The sequence below is a fragment of the Lepisma saccharinum genome, chromosome 21 (assembly GCF_977018435.1).
Source record: "Lepisma saccharinum chromosome 21, izLepSacc3.1, whole genome shotgun sequence".
NCBI lineage: Eukaryota > Metazoa > Arthropoda > Insecta > Zygentoma > Lepismatidae > Lepisma > Lepisma saccharinum.
The window spans coordinates 38,531,645-38,551,838 of record NC_139249.1 but is presented as its reverse complement, the minus strand read 5'-3'; the positions used below and the strand labels follow the sequence as shown (position 1 = coordinate 38,551,838).

The window sequence follows — 20,194 nt, the reverse complement described above, 5'->3', positions numbered from 1 at the left end:
CATCTCATCTAGGGTATTGTGGAGAACTCAGCGTCATAAACCACCTGTTGTAAAGACATTCCGGTTAACACGTGTTGTGAATCCCTATAACTTGGAAATCAAGCATTTCCGGACCAATGTTTATGTAAACTTTTGTTTTAAATTGTTTACATATAAGGGACACATTCCTGAAGTTATCCCGCTTATCTTTGGGACACCCTGTACAGTAAATCACACGCACGTCGTAGGTTCTCCTGAAGACGAAAGAACAGGTGTTCTCTCAGGTCACAGTGGCGACGATTAGGGGGGGCGAGGGGGGCAGTTGCACCCCTGCTTTTCGCCACTTTTGCCCAGGCACTATGCTCAACCTTATCTACAAAAGGAAATACACTGCATTTGCCTCCCCAGTTTTGGCACCTTGCCCCCTGGTTTTGAAACCCAATGGCCGCCACTGTCTCAGGTCGTAATTTGGGACCTATTTTTTGTTGGGAAGGGATGAATCTTACTTTGGGATTAACGTAGAGGGAGGCTCGAAAAGTCTTCCATCCCATAAAATTATCGCCCAATATTAATGGCTAAAATAACTCTTACTTTTGCAAAATCACAAATTTAGTCCTTATTACACTTTGCTCCACAGGTCCCTGAATGTTAACAAAATGAATGAACCTAAAATTTTAAGGGCGCAAGTGCTCCCCTTGTCCCCGCCTAGTTAGGGCTATGGCAGTACAAGCACTACACAATGGATAATATCTCATTAACATTGCATGTCAAGAAATAACTATTGTTACCAACGCGTTGCAACGCTAAAAATATGTGTGCTGAGAATTCGTTTTTATAAATGTACTTTACAAAGATTAAATTTGAGATTCACCAGTATTGTTTGTATCTTGATTTCCAGGGAAACTAGCGTTTCATTGTGATGATGTTCTCGCCCTCTGTCCTCAAACGCCACTCAGACAACGAACATCTGGGATCGAGCTTTCAAAGCCTAAGGAATTTCCTTTCCTGGTATGTTCACTACTTTGTTAATCTCCCTTCTCGTTTCGCCAGCACCTCGAATCATTGCCTCGTAAATCAGTTTTTAACCGAGTGTTATTCAAAACTTTACGATACAGGGTGATTAAAAAGTCTGTTGAAATTTTCCTTATATCGGTAATGAATTGTGTTCAGGATGGGATAAAAGACAGAACACTGTTGTTTTCCAGCAAGATGGTGCACCACCCCATTTCGCTAGAATCGTTCAGGACTACCTCACTGACACCTTCCCCGATAGGTGAATCGGCCGTGGATCACCTAGTCTTTGGGCAGCTCGTTCTGAAGACCTGACTCCCCTAGACTTCTTGGTCTGTGGTTTCATTACGTCTAGGGTGTACCAAGTAAAGATGAACAGCTTAGAGCAACTGACACAGCGAATAGCTGCAGCAACAGGGGAGATCACTCCAGCTATGTTGGAGCATGTGTTCTGGTCTACGCAAGAGAGGTGGGTGCTATGCCTAAACTTACAGGGCCACCACATTGAAATGTACTAAGTTTGTCTTTTTTTCTATAGTACTTTTCAGCTGTACAGCCAATTATGTCAATAAAATGCTTTTTGTTTTGATTAAAATGTCAAGAGACTTTTGAATCACCCGGTATTTCAATATATGTTTATTTTTCTCTACAACACCAACCATTGAACTTTGGCGTTTGGGCAAAAGTGCCACTATCTTAGATCGAAGGCCAAGAATCGCTGGTTCCAGCACATGATATCCCTACGTTCACCATACAGTGTTGCCTAATCGAAGTGTCAACTCTCCCTCCGGGACATTCTATGACAATGTACGTCCAACAAATATTGATGCTATTTTTGTGTAACGTATATTACAGCGATGGACTCCTAACAGAACATACATTGTTTTAAATCTCAGAACAAATCAAGTTGATAGCAGGTGCGAGTTTACCGATGTGGCAACAAGGCAAATTCTGCAAACCGCCTCACTTCGTTTTCCTGAGTGTAGTTCAGCCATCTTAACTGTCTCTTTCAACGTGAATGTGCAATGTTGTCTTATTGAAGATCAGTGTGACAAGTCTTAGATTAATTTGTATTCGAAACCATTTCATGGATGTTGAAGTTTACCAGTGTGTATGTTGTTTTATCGCAGTTATCGACACACAAGTACGCTGGTGACGAACACATCTGCGCGGCTGTGATACTCAACGAGTACTGGGTACTCAGTGCTGCCCATTGTTTGCGCTCTCCTGACATTAGTGGGTGAGTATTCACTCATTGTTTGCACATTTTTGGCATTGTTGTATGAGTATTCAGTTATTTTTTCCTGGCATTGTTGTGTGAGTATTGTAATTGCTTGCACTCTCCTGGTGTTAGTGAGTGAGTGTTCAGGCATTGTTTTAGTACTGCCATTGTAGTATTCTGTCTTGTTTGCGCTCTCCTGATAATGCGTGAGGATTCAGTATTAGTACTATTATTTTATTTTATTTCGAACACAACGGGAATGTTCTACATTTTAATTACAAAATTAAACATGAAGGCAGGGAGGTAGTTAGACTGTGTTTCGGAAAAGGTGGGGGATTTACGTATATGTGTGTGTGTGTGTGATATTGGTCTCTGTACACCACAGTTTGTGCTTTTTCTTGAACTCAGGCCTTGTTTACAAAAGTACTGCCTGACTAGACTCACGTGTACAATATAAACATGAGAGTATATGAAAACAATGACCTGATTATTGTACGTATATACAGGGTGTATCATAAATAATAGCGCAAACTGACACAGTTGAAAGTACACGATAATAGAAGGAAAAAAGTCTCAGTAAACATGAGTCTGCAAACAAGCCGTTTTCGAGATAATTGCGAATATGTGGTTACAACCCGCCACTGACTTCAGTGTTTGTAAACGTCGTCCTAGTTGGTAAAATGCTAATAATGTGTGCGAATGTGTGGTTACAAGCCGTCACTGATTGCATTTTGTAAACACCGAGTGCTTTACTCCTTGCGCGTTCCGAGGTTTGCTCTTTGTTTACAAAACAGAACATTTCCGAGAGGTGGCGTTGTAATCAAACAGGATGGATACAATCAGTATTCAGTACAGAGAATTGTACAAGCTTGTGACCAATTCCGAAATGAACCGGGGATGTTCGAAAGAATTCGAAACTCAATGCGGAATCGCATTGTATTCTATTGCATCCAGATGCAAGGACGATACTTTGAACACCTCCTTTAACAGGTACGAGTGTACAGTAATTGTAACATGTAACATACTAAGGCTTGCTAAAGTAAGTAGAATGTTCAATATAAGCAATGAGATCTCCAATGACTTAACAGTGGTGTGCGTCTACGCGTAAACAACGTTAGTCTACATTCTACACGTAGACTATTTTATACACGTAGATTACGTAATCTATGTAAACAACATGGCGAAAGGTGATAACTTAGCAAAGGGCGCCGTGGAATTAAAAGACAATTATACTGCGTATCAGTTGCTGATGTGTGAAGAGAACTTTTCATACTCTTTCTTCCAAATTCGAACAATTTCTCACCTAGGCAGAAACCTAATAAAGGAAATTTTCTAGTGTTTTATGGGTAAAAGACCACTCTTGCCTCACGACTGCCATCTGTTGTTGTTTTTTGCATACTATTTATCTTCTTCCATAGTTGATGATAGAAGAGAAGAGAAATTTTGTTGTAAATAGGATTCTTTTTCATTTCGTTAGGAACCAATATATTTGAAAATGTTACTTTCCTTTCATGAAACCCTTGAAAATTAATGTAATACACTTTAGATTATCTACGTAGTCTATGTAAACTACAATTCAATGTAATCTACGCGTAGATTAGTGGAGAGCTCAATCTTTTTGAAATATGTAGAATTACACCTTGATTATTATTTTTAATACTTTCAGGAGGCATTTTACTACATTTATATTGAACTTAGTGGATATTAAAACAAGTACTTCAGTTAAAAATATGAAACCGCGTTTGTGTATGAAGATAATAGTCAAGATTGAATTTGGGAGAACATTTCAAGCTACAGTGCGAAAACTTGTTCTAGTTCTGCAAGGAACTTCAATCAACAATAGAGAAGAGGGAATGTTAAAGTAATAATTTACTATATTTTAGAAAACATGCTGGTCCAGTATAAACAGAGTCAAATTCAACACAAAATGTTGAACTTAAAGTGGGCGTTCCAACTGCAAATAACCTATCCTCTCTCAGTTAAACTTTATGCACCAAAATACGCGTACATGTTAAAACCCAGAAAATATGTCCATCACGGAAGAACAAGATAGCAGAGGTGGAACCCATGACGAGAATGTGCAAGTTATTTGAGCAAAAATTCAAGTGAGTAGAACTAACTTCAGCCACGTTTTGAGAAACTGGCTCAAATAACTTAGCACATTCTCGTCATGGGTTCCATCTCTACCATCTTTTTCTTCCGTGATGAGATTTGAAGGAGATATTTGCTGGGATTTAACATGTATTTTGGTGCATGAAGTTTCACTGCGAGAGAATAAGCTATTTTCACATTGACAACCAATTCATTAACTTGCTTCCTTTTCTCGAGTAATGGAAAAGGATTCGTACATTTCTCTTTTAACTAAGGGCGATGTATTTACAAGTAAAATGCTTCATGTAAACATGAATACTTCAAATCCATGTTCAAATGCATCCCAAATGCTCACCCCCCTTCTCTCTCTCTCTCTCTAATTGAGTTATGAGGACGTGCTGGACTACTCGAACACCACCGTAGTGGCGGGGACTCTATCCAGCAGCCTCTGGCGTCCGACCTACTGCGAGCAACGAAGGACTATCAGAAAAGCCGTGTTCCATAAACGTTACAACACCGCACCTGGAGCTCATGATATTGCACTGTACAAGGTGAGTCATGTTTAGATTTGCCTGGAGATTTTACAGGTTTAGAGATCATGTTCTGATTCACCTTAAGGAGCTTTCAGACCGGAGCGACAAGAAACACACGACAGACGACAAGCGACACGTGTCAGTTGGAAACCAATCTTCAGAAATAAGTGCAACTTTTCATATAAAAGTGACACCTTAAGCTTCAGAAGTCGCTTGCCGATTGCGTGCCTGTAGGATTGGGCCGGTTTCTTAATATCGTCCATCATGTCGGCTCGGTCTGGTGGTTGTGCAGGCACAGAAAATGTTTTTCTACAGACTGGCGGTGACTATGTCGGATGTCGCTTGTCATTTCGGTGTGAAACCCACTTGTTATTGTTGCTTTGTTCTGGAAGCTCCTTTGCAGTTACGGACGTGAAATTTGTCAAGTAGACCTACTTATCTGCCAAAGGTGCGTATTCTAAATTGTATTTATATGAAATAGTGACTGAATTATGGTTTCCTGGACGTCCTACATTTAAGGTACGACTCAACTTGAATTTAGTAGCAAACGGTCTTTCAATAGAGAAACTGAAAATAAGAAGATATTTTGAGTTTTTAAAAAATACTTTTTTAATTTTTATTTTTTACAAAAATTGGCTGTGCCAGTATTCGTGAAACTAGATGTGTGCGGGGTAGTTACCGGAATCGGGGTGAAAATTCAAGTCTTCTTCCTGGTTTCTGGAATGACTTTCAGATTTTGGGGATGCTGTGAGTGTTGGAAATTTAAAAAAAATAACATTTCATATAGAAATAGTGTGTAGAATTATATACTTTTTCAACGGCTAGAAATCTTCAACATTTCACAGACCCAGTTTTTTAAAAAATCCTGTGTTCGTTTAAAAGACCATTTGTGAACTAGAAATGTTTCGAATCCACTTTACTTGCTAATACAGTGCGTTCGTTTTGGTTCTGAGCGCGTGAACAACTTTGAAGAACTCTTATAACAAAGGTTAGTACTCGTTGTCTACATGCTAGAGATATGTGTGTAAATAAGCGTGACGTTACGGGACGAAAATGCCGGCATGTGAACTATGTCACGCGCTATGTCGGCCCAGAGCAAAAACGAACGCGCTGTCTAGAGTTTACGAACTGTATCTTTGCGGGTTATCCTTGCTACTCTGCGCAGAGAGAGAGAGAGAGAGAGAGAGAGAGAGAGAGAGAGAGAGAGAGAGAGAGATTGAGAGATTCGTAGATGCCACCTAATCACCGCTTGGTTGGTCGACAGCAAAGGCCAGAACTCAAGAAGAATGACGCATCGTTGCTATCGCAGCCTGAATCCCTTTGCTACTGCGCAGCCGCGCTTGTTTAGGGTTCACTCGCAAAGTTACAGCTCGTCAATTCTAATAATATATATTATTTACTGTGAATGGATGTATCCTGTACTTTTAGCATTTGCTTATAGCTACTGACGTAGTGGCCCTTGTACATTGCTAAACTCTTCTCCGTTTCAGTTGAAATCTCCGTTCGTATTCAACGAGTACGTGATGCCCATCCAGCTCCCCCCAGAGCAGTACGAGGTCCTAGTGGGGGCCAATTGCACTGTCGTCGGATGGAGCAACTATGGCCCTGGAGTGAGCATAGATTTATCTTTATCAAACTTCTTAACAATTCAATTCCCTGCAAAGGCCACGTCAGAGTGGTACGAGTGGATGTTTGCATTCATACATCTAACAATAATAATAAATAAAGTAATATATTAATATACCGGGTGTTTCATAAATAAATGTATTGCAAGTAAATTATTGAACCTACGTTAACCAGTCCAAAACGAACGAGGAACTCAGCTTGTGCGTGCATGTTTTGTTAAGTTGAGAGTTCATATCCCTGCCGCAAGGTGACACTCAAATCACCCACATCTCTCACACTGTTTTGTGCGATGTTTGGTCCCGTAGATCACCGGCCCTTACACAGTGTGACTTCTTTTTGTGGGGTTTCATCAAAGGCAGGATATTAGTCTCACCGATGCCGCGTGATATCGCAGCCCTAAGGGAGCGTATCATCGCAGCGATAGACGCTATAGACAGGTCTATGTTGATCCGAGTGTGGCAAGAACTAGACTATCGTCTCGATGCATGCTGTGGTGCACACATCGAACATTTGTAGTTGTAAAAAAAACTATTTGAGTTCCTCGTTCGCTCCGGACTGGTTTAATTAACGTAAGTCCAATACTTTACTTGCAATAAATTTGTGTACCACAGGCGCGGTTGGCCCTATAGCGCACAGGAACAGTGAACCCGAGTAATGTACGGTATTCAATTCAAGAATGGACAGTAAACAATATTTTTATCTTTTCGCAAAAATTCCTACGTAAAAAGTAATTTATTTGAGGTCGCAGCACGACGAACTCTTTGCTGCGAAAGGGAAACCCCGAGCCAGCCGCGCTGATGCAGTTCCTCGGTTGAATCCCCGCAGGACAACCCTTGCCATTGTCAAAGCACCGGGCGGCACGCAGAAGCTCGAGCTGGGAATAGGGCAAAATACATGGAAACGGATACTGCTGAACCATCGTCTCAGGAAAACGGACATGCGCAGTTCGTGCTCTCGCAGAACGCACCGTCCTCGCGGCCAAAGAGCTGCTTTTCCCCTTGCAGTGTTGCTCTGTGGCCTTAAAGTTTGAAGCCGATACTTGACATATTCAATCTTATCTTTGTATCGCTTTTGTGCCAAGTATCTTACACGAACTGAAAGCTTGTGGCTGAGATGGATGAGTAGCCAAGAATGAAAGCTGAAATTACAGAAGATGAATTAAAATAAAAGCAAAATAATTCGTGCATACATTCAGACGTTTTCTGTTAAAGATGGAAACACTTCAGGTACGCGATAGTAACAGAATGATGCAATTGGAAGTCACGACCCTGCCAGTGTCTCAATATTTTTTAGTAGTAGTAGTAGTTTCTGAAGTGCTTGGATAGTCGTTAAAAATATTAAATGATGCTTTGATTGAAGCGAGGGGAGGACTGTGCTTAGGTAACATCATTTGATGGAGTGTAGAGTGCATCACACATAAATTTGCCGTTGCGTAGATACCAATTTTCGTTTCGTCTCCCTCTCTCTTAGTATCACGTGTTCTACCCTGCTCGAAAACCTTCGCGATTGTTGCCATATTGTCATTCCATTCCTGGACACACTCGCGCAAACATCATTGAAAACAATTGAATAGCGCTCCAGCTCGCGGTTCACACCGTTCGGCAGGGACGGTAATGTGGCAATATAGCACGTCGTAGTGGTTGCTTCTTTTATGCAGTGCATGTTCATTGGCTAGCTAGTAACTAGTGTTGCCAACTGTAATAATGAAGCACTATTTCTGTCACGGAAGGAGAAAGGCAGGTAAAATGGCGGTGAGTTTTGTTGGATTGGAAGCACCATATTTTTATTTTATACTACGTATTTTACCGGTTTGACGTTGTGTACGTGTATTGCGTGTGCGATTGTTAATTAACGTTAAATTCCATAATGCCTCCAGTTCTGTCAAAGTTGAAATCATAAACCTTGCATAGCCAAGCTCGGGAAATTCTAAGCAACGTGCACGAGTTCATGAAGGAGGAAGCCAGTGAAGGTGTTAGCATCCCAATACAGCATTTTGGCAAGAGAGCAGCGGCTACGACTGAAGTTCCTGAACGAACAATCAGGGCTTTCATGAACAAAAGACAATCTCTTGAGATGTCAGCAGGCCTCTCCACATCATTCCACACTCCCGGGAAAGAACGACAAAGACCAGCGACCAAATCGTCAGTGGACGCTTTCGATGAAAACGTTATCCGTAGGCGCATATACGACTACGCTCTGCGTGAAAATGAAGTGCCGACATTGAAAAAATTGCATGTCAAATTACAGGCGGACATACATTTTGCGGGAAGTCAAGAGAGTTTGCGACGTTTTCTGCGAAAGATGGGATTTAGGTGGAGGAAGAGGAGGCTGTCATTTTTGCTGCTTAATGCGATGCATATTGTTTTCTGTGTTAAAATTGCCATGCTTTGATGGGTGACCAAGTTCATAGCAGGGCCGGCGAAAGGGGAAGGCGAACCGCGCCACCGTCCAGGGCGGCAAAATTTGAAGAGAAGATAAAATAAGCCTATTGAAAATTGTGGTCGAGCGAGATATTCTTTTGCGCTTAATAGTATTGAAATAGCATAAGAAGTCTCATTATTTATTTTATATTTTGATGTTTTACTTAGGAATATATTGATTTTTAATTTCCCGTTGCTGCGTAACAGGGGGGGAGGGTTCGAAATGGAGCGGCATCTGCCGCGACCGCCCAGGGAGGCAAGATGACTAGCGCCAGCCCTGGTTCATAGCAAAGGAAAAAGCCGCGCAGCTTATCGTCTAGTGGCAGTATATGTACTTGTTATTGTTGTGGAAGCCGGCATCGTTTGTAAATGTACAACAAAGGCAACCGACTTTCGCCGATCACAGAGAGGAAATAATAATACTGCTTGTGGAGGAGTGTTGTGGTCCAATTGTCGCGGTTTAACACGTTGGCATGTTGTTATCTGCCATTGCAGTTCCGTACCAGTGTATACGGGTTTTGGGAGTGAACAGTTAAGTAGTGTAATCAACCCGGTTGACAGCCATCAATTGGGGTTCACCAAAACCTCAAAAACTCACTTTCTCTCCACGTTCCGCGCCTCATTTATTGCGCTGACGATGTTTCACAGCGAAGAAAACAGCACCAAAACCTCAAAAACTCACTTCGATCAATTGGGGTTCACCAAAACCTCAAAAACTCACTTTCTCTCATTTATAGCGCTGACGATGTTTCACAGCGAAGAAAACAGCACCAAAAAACCTAAAAAAAAACTCACTTTCTCTCATTCGTTGCGCTGACACAGCGTGATGAGTAAATGTACTTTCTTATTCTTGAAGGATGAATGCACCTTATCGTAATTTTCCAAGTCCGGCAATGTTTATATATCGTGACCTTTGTAAACCTCTTGGAACGATGTGTCACACACACACGCGTGCCTCTCAATATTTCTGCATTGTGACGCAAGCAAGCATTCAAATAATAATTGTTTTTTTTTTTTTTTTTTAGGATTCCTGGCCCCTATAACCTCGCCAGGGTGCGTGGTGCCCAACCAAAAAAAAAAAAGGTTCTAACGGCTGCGGTTATAGATAACCACACCTCTGTAGAGTTTCACGTGTTTTTTTTCCTCAAACTTCCATGAAACTCTACAGAGGACCTCCGTAAATGCATGCAACGTGTACTAACGACTCTAGTGTTATTTGATGTTGTATTTTTTTTTATATATAGAGTTTTATTTGTGAGATAGATGAAAATTATGTTTATTATAATATTTTCTTGATGAAGATGGAGAATATGTGTGCGTGTGTTACAAATAAAGTTGCATGCTTTTTTTTCTAGTGTGTGTGTGTGTGCTCGTTGTTCTGCAGCACCTGAAATGAAAAAAAATATTCATTGTCTAGTGCTATAGTGCAAAAAAAAAAAAAAATACATTGTAACTGATAACTGGTGAAATTGACATTGTAACTGATCTGAACTAGTGAAATTCGTATTATTATTGTGCTAGCACAAAATTCTTATTGTAACTGATTGTGCAAGAAAAAATGTTAAACCTGTTAAAACTGCTCCGTTACCCTCTCGTTCTTAACGTCATGGACGAAGGACTTCTCGGCGACCAGGATGACGCTGCACACGGTGTCCTCGGGCAATGGACTGTTGAACTCGCAGACGACCTTGATGTTGGTGCGATCGTTAACAACCACCTGCTTCCTCTTAGATGTGTTGATGACGGTCATGGGTCTGTGGGTTTTGAATTCGCTGGGCGTGTAGTACATGTCCACACTTCCCTCGGTCACGCGTTTGTAAGCAGAGAACGCTTCGTAAAGTTTGAGGTAATCATCTTTGGTCATGTCGAGGTTGTAATTTTCGCGCGGGAACACTTCGTTCCTACCATTCTTGAGATAAACGTTCTTGATCTTGCAGTCGTCGAATTTGCTGGAATCTTTTTCCTGATTCTTGTCCCTCCCGGTCTGAAAGAGCACTACGACGAAATCTGGCATGTCGAACTGTATGTTGTTGAATTGCGTCGTCACGTCGAATTCCATGTGACTTCCCGACGCTATCTTCTGCACGCACTGGTAACCGTGAAAGTGAATCGGCACCTGTGGATTTTTCAAGATCTCCGCTTTATACTTGAGGGCGTAGTTTGTTTCGTATTCCACCACCGGCATTCTCAACTCCATGCTCCGGATGACGCATTTGGCAGCCTCGGGTAAAGTGTTGGGCAGCGGCGTGGTGCCGTCCGGACCCAAAGTAGCGTATCGCATCAGTGCGTCGTTGTCGTTGGCCGCTCTTCGAAATGTGATCCTCAGTCCTCCCTTCCACATGATCTCCTTGTAGTCCGAGAAGAATCCCGGCAGCAGACGCATGGGAAAGAGCACCGTGTGACTTCTCGTCGATATTTTGGTCCCCGCTTCGAATCCTCCCGCTTGATAGTACGCTGCGTCCGTTTTGGATAATTTCAATGTTCCCACTGCCGTCGACGTGATGCCTGGATAATCGATTCTGTCGATGACGGTGTTGTGTTTCCTCACCTCCACCTGCGAGAACAGGTGAGGCACGAAGTTGTCCACGAGTACCAAATTTGCTGCTGCGGGGAACGCTTCTCCGCTTTCTTTCTTCACCACGTCGAATTGAAGGTAAAGGTCCGCTCTGTGAGGATGAACGAACCCGTCGCCTACGTCCACGTCGTATTCGATCTCCCGGTTCGCCTCGTTCAAATTTGCGAACGTGCGACGGTTGGGAGGGAAAGATTGCAATTCGTAACTTTTGATTTGCTCCATTTTCACTATGTGTGTTATTTATTATACGTTGATCTCCACGATGGCCGTCGTCGTTGCACCTGCAAAATCCACCACCTCGCCTTTCTCGTTCGTCACCACCAACTCTATGTCGTCTATGCGGTTACGACATACTGGAACATAGATCGGCGAAGAGGGTGTGTAGATGATCGGTTCCATGAATTCGGAACTGGGTTTGAACGTGGCTATGATTCCCGTCTGCTTGTGACTTCCCAGCAACCCGTCCGAAGATTTCGTGATCATTCCTTCCGCTACGTTGCAGTGAACGTTCAAAGTCTCTATGGCTAAGAATTTAGGAATGTTTGCTGCCGTGTACTTGATGCCAGCTTCGAGTTTGGTGTCGTTCTCAAAACCTAAAAGTTCTCCCATGGTGCCCAGGTCCACGGTCTCCGTCGCGGACACGATTTCCACTCTGTGCGTGACCGAATTTTGAGAAAGGTACGTGCCTTTGGGTAACTGAGCTTGCAAAGTAGAAAGATTGTATTGGTCTGGCGTGACGACGATATGTTCGCTTCCGACGCTAATTTTGTTGTTGTGCTGCGTGACGTTAGGTATGAGGTACATGCTGTAGAATGCACGCAGAGCTACGGATTTAGGATAGACGATGTCGTCGTGCAGCGTGAGTTTCAAGATCGAAGATTCGCTCGTGAGATGGAACACGCCCATTGTGTTTAAGGTTCCACAATGCTTTCTGGAAATCTTCCACCGATGGCTTATTTATTTTAGAGAGAAACGCGAGCATGGAGAGACAGAGATGACCGCAGTTCTCGTCTCCGAAATTTTGAATGCGTTTGTCGTTGTAGTATATTGGATTGTTCGTTTTCAGATAATGAACTAAATTTGTAGGTGGAACACCTCCGAAAGAATCGAAAACGAATGCTTTATCATTTTTGTGGTAACATATCCAATGCGTGCCTGGATTTTCTTGACTGTCCAAGTTGACTACTCCACATTCTCTATTTTTAACGGTTGAAGGTAACGAGTCGGACATGAAAACGCTTCTCAAGTGTTTGATTCGTAATGGTTTTATCAGAGATTCAATGTCTCGGTTGGTGAGTGCTGTTTCTTTTTTTAAACTTTTCATCACGCCCTTCCCCTTCTTCTCCATGGCCAGATTGTGACGTTTCTGTTCTTCCAATTCCGCCTTGTTCTTCTTCGAGTCGATGGCGGTTTTCGCGATGGCGGCGCTACCCCCGGCCAAACTTCCAACGGCCCCCAATGCTGCCAGGATGGCCGGGATGCTGAATATGAAACCTCCGATCTTTTGCTGTTTCCGCGAACGCTGCAATCTTTTCAATTGAGGTGTGCTGAGCAGTAATTTCATTCCGTGTCCTTTCGTCAAGCAAGAACGTTTCTTCTCGCGTTGTTTCTTGGTGAGTAAGCCATCCAGGGCACCTAGATTTTTTAGATTGGAGTATGGTATCTGGTACACGACACCCTTGGGCTTCATTTTTTTTTATGCTATATGTTATCTGGGAAAGAACAACTTTTTTTTCCGTTAGGTTTACGATGTGTGTTATTTATATCGTCTCACTCAGAATAGGTGGCGATGTGTTATTTATATATATGTATTCTTGGAAAGAAAAAAAGTTTTTGCTTCGCCTAATGCTATCATGTGGTTTACAAGATCGACAGTTTCAATGTTCGACGCGTACCAGTCTTCGGTAAATCTTCTTCTCGTCTAACCTATCGTCAATTTTTTTGTTTGCGGCTCGAAAGAGAGTCTCTGGGGATCGGAACATTTTTTTCATTCCGCTTATTTCTCGGAGGTGATCCATGAAAATCATTTTGCACGGTGAACGAAATTCTGTCGTTACTTTACACAAGTCTATGAGTTTAGTTACATCCCCGTCGAACGTGAACGTAAATATTTTGTGCAACACTTCGGGAGGAAGTTGAGTTATACAAGTTGTCATATTTTTCATGGTATGTTATTTATATATATATATATATTCCGGGGGTTGGGGTGTCTGTGATTAAACAAATTCTATTACGTGCTTCGTTTTCTTACCAAGAAGTTCCTTTGTCCCCTTGTACACGATTCGAGTTTTGTTCTCGATTAAAATAGATAGCTTCTCGTCGGATAACATGTTAGCGTATCGATCTGGTAAAAATAGACTGTATTGTCCGTTGAGCAACAGACGCACTTTGGGACCATACTGGGTAGAAACAAATGAACCGGAAGTTATCGTGTAAGGTTTGTCGACTTCCAATTCCTGAATTTTTACAAACTCGACTGACAAATTTAGCATTTGTTTTAATGCTTGAAGATCAATCATTTTTTCAGTCGTCATATCCAAGAGAAATTTCAGGGTGTGTGTGTTAAAGAATTTTAATTTTTCACAATGTGTGTTATTTATATACCGAAGAATTTTTTTTTGATCTCGTAGATTTTTTTTCACGATGTGTTATTTATATATCAATTTTTTTTTGACTTGTACATTTTTTTTTGGCACGTACATTTTTTTGTCTTGTACATTTTTTTTGACACGTATATTTTTTCTCGTATATTTTTTTTTGACGTACATTTTTTGGACACGTACATTTTTTTTCTTGCACATTTTTTGACAACTTTTTTTTGTCATATTTTTTTGACACGTACAATTTTTTTGACACGTATATTTTTTTTACACCTACATTTTTTCACACTTTTTTTTTGACAGGTACATTTTTTTTGACACGTACTTTTTTCTTGAACATTTTTGACAACTTTTTTTTTGACGACAATTTTTTTTGCCGATAAAAATTTTTTATAAGACAACTTTTTTTTCTGACGGTGATAATTTTTCCACAACTTTTTTTTTGGCGTGGAAAAATTTTTTTGACGATAAAAAATTTTTACGATAAGGCAACTTTTTTTCTGACGATGATAATTTTTCCACGTCAACTTTTTTTTTGACGAGACAATTTTTTTTGACGATAAAAAAAATTTACGATAAGGCAACTTTTTTTTTCTGACGGTGCTAATTTTTCCACGTCAACTTTTTTTTGGCGTGCCAAATTTTTTTGACGATAAAAAATTTTTACGATAAGGCAACTTTTTTTCTGACGGTGTCCACGTCAACTTTTTTTTTGACGAGACAATTTTTTTTTGACGATAAAAAAAATTTCCATGACAATTTTTTTTGACATGTACATTTTTATTGTTATTTTTTTTGACACGTATATTATTATTTTTTTTCACAGTGTGTGTAAGAGGAAGAAAGCTCGTGCTTCGGAAAACGAGATGATGTGTGTTATAATATCTGCCGTCTTCTGTTCAGACTTGCACCAATCATCCGTGTATCGTCTTCTCCCCTGCCTCTCCTCGTGAAGTTCGTCCATCCTATCGTTTAATTTTTCCCCTGCGGCCGAAAGAAGTGTCCAGATCACCGCACCTCAGGCCGCTGATCTCCCGAAGATGGTCCTTGACAACCATTTCACAAGGGATACGAAATTCCGGCGTTGTGTTTGCTATGATTACAAGTTTCCCTACATCCTCACAATCTCCGTTTACTGCGTGTTTGAATATTTTACATAATAGCTCGGGCGGCAAATCAGTTATACGAGACATGTTGTTATTATTATTTTTTTACTGTATGTTATTTATATACCCCACCCAAATTTTTGTTTTGTGTTCATGGCGATGGTCGTACCTAATGCGGCGACCCGTTCACCCAGCGAAGCGTCTCTGCTGACGAATCTTTCGAAAGCGGCACGTTCCAATTTCTTGTCTGCTTCGTGACGTGCTTCCAGATCGGTGCGAGTGTTGTTGTAAGCGATGTCGTGATCTTTGCATGCAGCGTCCAACGGATTCACACCCTTGTCTCCTCTCTCCAATCTTTTCTCGAGTTTGGTACCCGGTCCGCAGTACTGGTAGCCAGGTAAATGCATCTCGAAAGGTAACTTGTTGATGATGTCGTTCACGAGTCCTTTTCCTTCGGCCACGTTCCAGAATCTCGGAGGCAGCGTGTTGATAATTTTAATGAGGTAACCTATGCCCTTGTCGTCGTTCACGATGAAGTTGTAAAGTTTGATGCTGATCATGTCCACGATGCCAACCTTCTCGTTGTAGAAATTACGATTGCCTGCATTCTCTTCGCCGGCTATCACCAACAATCGGTCCACGAGCTTCCTCACGTCATCCACCCAAACGAATTCTTTGGGTAACGTGTTGTAGCGTTTGACGCCGCTTCCGCTCTTCACCTCGTTCCAAATCGGTTTGATGAGATTCCTGTACTTCTCACCGCTGCTCGATTTCACCCTATTCTGCGAGGCGTCGTTGTTCTGGTACAGCGCTATCCTTTTGTATTTCCGGACGGTGGGGAGGGAAACTCTCCTTCCAGACAGGTAGGACGTTGTTCGCTGGGTACGAGCCAAGTAACGTCTGTGTTGAAAGGTTTCATCCACCTGACGCTCGTGAAATAGCAGGCGAACTACATTTGCAGAACCGGTTTCTTGTGCTGAATGGGGGGAGGGGGAGAGATAGATGGAGGTATACAGCGAAATAAACACCTGCGTGTTTGTTACTTTTAATGGCAGCACTGAAAAATGCACATGTATATTTGAAGAGCAGGAAGGCTTTAGATCGTGAGTTTGAATCCTCTGAAAAACACATTTTGATGCCATGTCAGCTTATATGCCTTGATAGTTCATTGGTATAGCACAAAGGAAAATCAAAATATTTCGTGTTGAGAAAGGAATCTTTAATGACTGCTCAATCCAGTTATTATTACAAGTATTTGCTAAGAGAAGAGGAAGGAAGCTGTAACAGGAATTTGACCCTCCAGTAGACTTCAAAAAAATAAAATTCCGGGAGATTTCTTTGCAGCTTTTGAACGCTTTAGATTAAAATGTTATGGAAGATTAATGCCCTGAATGTTAGCTGTGGACTTTCTATTGCAGGGTGCGAAATCATATAAGACTGTTGGGGGTGGGGGAGAAAGATCTTAATCTACAAACGCCCCTCCCCACAAACATACATATAATTTATACGATATACATATTCATAATGTTATTAAAAGTAAAAATAAATTACTAACTTAAAAATGTATTATTAATTATCCATAAATAAATAAATTTGTTATTTTTAAATATCAGATATTATAAAGTAGCAAACTACGTCCTTTACTAATTGGTTAAAGATGTTAATAAATTATGAAATAGTTGAAGTGGTTTTATTATGTGTAAGTTTTTATTAAGTTTTTGCTTTATGTTCATATAAATCAATTAGATTTCATAGTTATTATTGTTTTGCATTCTTGTTTTACTTTTATTGTGTGTATTGAAGTAGAATTGTTAATGATCTCTTGAGAGAGAAAAAACATTGAACACTCACAACTACACTAATTTGTGTATGTATTCGATATTATTCTTAGCACAGTATAGTTCAAATTAAAAGTAATTGCTTATCTCTTGTTTGTTGTAACAAAAACTCTCCCCGCCCCCGAAAATGTTTGGTGGGGGGAAATACCCCGTCCCCCAGGATTTTGAAACCTGTTTTATTGGGAATACAAAATTTTATCAAAGCAACAGAGCAACCACAATTTGTAACTAAACAGATCAAAATTAATATACTCTACAGTCTTACACGTATAGGGCCTCTACATTCCTTTTCAAAGTGACTCTTTTAACCAATCGAAATAACTATTCCACGCATTATTGAATTGCATTGTAGTAATACTTTCTTTTCTTTTCTCACGATCTGAAACTGGTAATGACAAGAACTGATAACCACACTGTGCAATAACGAACTAAATCTGAATAAAGAACCAAAATTGGGTGCAGGGAAATAAGGAAGTCTCGAGACAATGCCTTTCTCTTCGTTTTCTGCCCGACCCTGTGGCCGAGTGGTGAAAAGTGTAAAAGTGAGAAAAAGAGTGAATGGTGGGGGATACCTCCGTGTAGGGGGTATTTCCTTTTTTTAAAAAAAAAAAAAAAAAAAAAAAAGTGGTTAGCACATCGCGCTGCGACGCCAAGGGTCCCGGTTCGAATTCCGGTCGGGTTTGGTTGTTTGTGAATGTCCATTCATCAATTTCATCATTTCATCACTCATTCCCATCTTCGCAAATTAGCCAAGAGGCACAAAACGCGAAGTAAAACAAACTAAATCAAATCAAATCAAATCTTCGTTTTCTGCACCTGTGGTGTAAACGCTTTGGGGCAACAATATGTTTAAATTTTCTATCTCTCCTTCATCTCACTCAGATAAATATGGACTAATTTTTCATGAACCTTCGAAATAATATTTTGAAGTTTAATTGTTTCTTTTGCAATAACAAGTCTCTTAACTCTGTTAGTGAATACCAATTGAAAAAAGAAAAATGATAATAATGAAAATGTAATAATACTCAATCTTGTCATGCCGGGAGAAAACAAAATTTGTCCTGGAGACCGGGAGAGTGAGTTCGGTCCCAGGAGACTCTCGGTCATTCCGAGAGGGTTGACAAGCCTAGTTTCAAGTCAACTTTGTGCACAAATAGGCTAATCGAGGCTAGACGTCGGAGCCCCTTCGTTTTGTTACACTGGGGAGGACCTAGCTGCAACATGTGAACCGCATGTCAACTTCCATTATTTACCGCGTATATTTTATTATAAATAGTTAAAACAGTTGGGAAAATATACATTAAACGTGTGTATAATCAAAACCCCTCTACGCCAAGGGTCCCGGGTTCGAATCCCGGTCGGGCTTGGTTGTTTGTGAATGTCCATTCATCAATTTCATCATTTCATCACTCATCCCCATCTTCGCAAATTAGCCAAGAGGCACAAAACGCGAAGTAAAATAAACTAAATCAAATCAAATCAAAACCCATCTACAATAAGATAATCCAACAGCCACAGCAACTTTGTTGGAGGCGAAATACAAAAAATAGTTTATTACATTGCGCAAGTCTACGTGGACAATATTTCCATTTTGAAATTGTAATGTAGGCAACTGTTTATCTACACTTGACAGTAAGTTTATTGCTGAGAACTAATATGGAAACAGCTTTCTCGAGCAACGTATCTTCGCCATCGTAGAGCTACATTAAAAAAAGTAATAATGTGTTGATTTTGTTTAATGCTCCAATTAAGAAATTTTGGCGAGGAACATTAATTTTGCGAACACGATAACACTAAGACTGAGCGGAAATTGTCATAGCTGCTAGATACTTCAAATGGTCGGTTGCGTATTGTGAATGAGAGAAATCAGTTGCAGTGTTTCACGACGCCAGAATTTAAACCTACTGCAACAAAATGTTAGCTCATACGTTTGGCATGCATGGGAGTCGTCATGAATTTTATTAGAGGTGGTGAGTCCATGACATAAAATGTAATGATGTAATTTATAACAATAATAAATATCATTATAACTAATAAACTATCATTTTATTATATTTATTAATATTATTTAAAACTTTTAAAAAGTAAAATGCTCCCTTTGCTTTGCACCACGCCATGATTAAGGCGCACAGGGAGTGTGGAGTTAGGGCCCCACACTTTCTTGATCCCGGCCTAAGGTGTGGGTGATGTGAACAGCACCACGCCGCTGGCCGCCTTTACCTCACAGAGTTTCCTCCAGGTTCCACTTTATACGACGCTAGGTAAGTGCCGGAGCCGATTGAACAGGTGGAATAAATCCCGGTTCACCACCGCCGGGATCATACCCGGCTCTCTCGCATGGTAGTTAGACGCCCTAATGACTGAGCTATTATTATTATTACCTTCGGACAAACTTCTATTCGAGCCACTACACGAATGAAAATCCGTTATATTTAATACACTGAAATGCGTAGTTATTTTATTTTGTAATTAACATTTACGCAGCTAGTTTAACAAAAATCTTTGAAACTAAAAGCAAAATTTTAATCATATATTTGTGCTTTGTAACTTGTTACATCAAAATCTTCATAATTCAATTTTTTAAAACTCGTGGATCCATGTAGAACTTGCATTAAGTAGTAGAATATGAAAACATGAAGTTTTGATCTTTTTCATGTATTTTATACTTTCATTACTCTGGTGGCATATTTATTTCGTTTATCGGTTACAATATTAACTAGCTTTTATTTTGATTTAAAATGTCATTTTCCAAGGTAGTTGCAGAAACCGGTTTGCTCCCCACCCCCTCTCCAGATGCCCATGTGTTAGATGCACCCAGGATATCTTTTCCAATGGACCCTTTGCCATGTTTTACAAGAGACCGGGAGTGGAAGTGTTTATTATAAGACGATAATGTAGGTTTATATTTGTTAGTGTATTTAAATATAGAATGAACACTTTTCTGTAGTCTGTAATTTAGTCCATAAATTAAAATCTTATTTATTAGCACTATAACATATTTATTCTATTCACAAATGCTTCTCACTCTGTCTTTCCTGTTTCACTCATGAGTAAAATTACGAACATAATATCATAAAGCAAATACAAAATCAACACAGTACAAATAGAGTGAAACATGTTTTTGACATCGTTTCTTTTTTTTGTATTGTTCCTATTTTTTCCCGTATTCACCAAATAATTATTACAGATTATT

The 20,194-nt window shown here is 40.4% G+C and overlaps 1 protein-coding gene across 2 annotated transcripts in view; it reads left to right on the top strand.

Moving 5' to 3' along the window:
• The window catches only part of LOC146004244 (granzyme B-like), a 49,321-nt gene that overhangs the window by 5,824 nt on the left and 23,303 nt on the right, over positions 1 to 20,194 (top strand). For both annotated transcript variants that reach the window (XM_083142925.1, XM_083142924.1), the window contains exons 3-6: positions 878 to 987; positions 2,121 to 2,230; positions 4,689 to 4,854; positions 6,327 to 6,446. In XM_083142925.1, the coding sequence (XP_082999051.1) occupies positions 878 to 987; positions 2,121 to 2,230; positions 4,689 to 4,854; positions 6,327 to 6,446 (506 nt within the window). The remainder of the gene's footprint in view (positions 1 to 877; positions 988 to 2,120; positions 2,231 to 4,688; positions 4,855 to 6,326; positions 6,447 to 20,194) is intronic.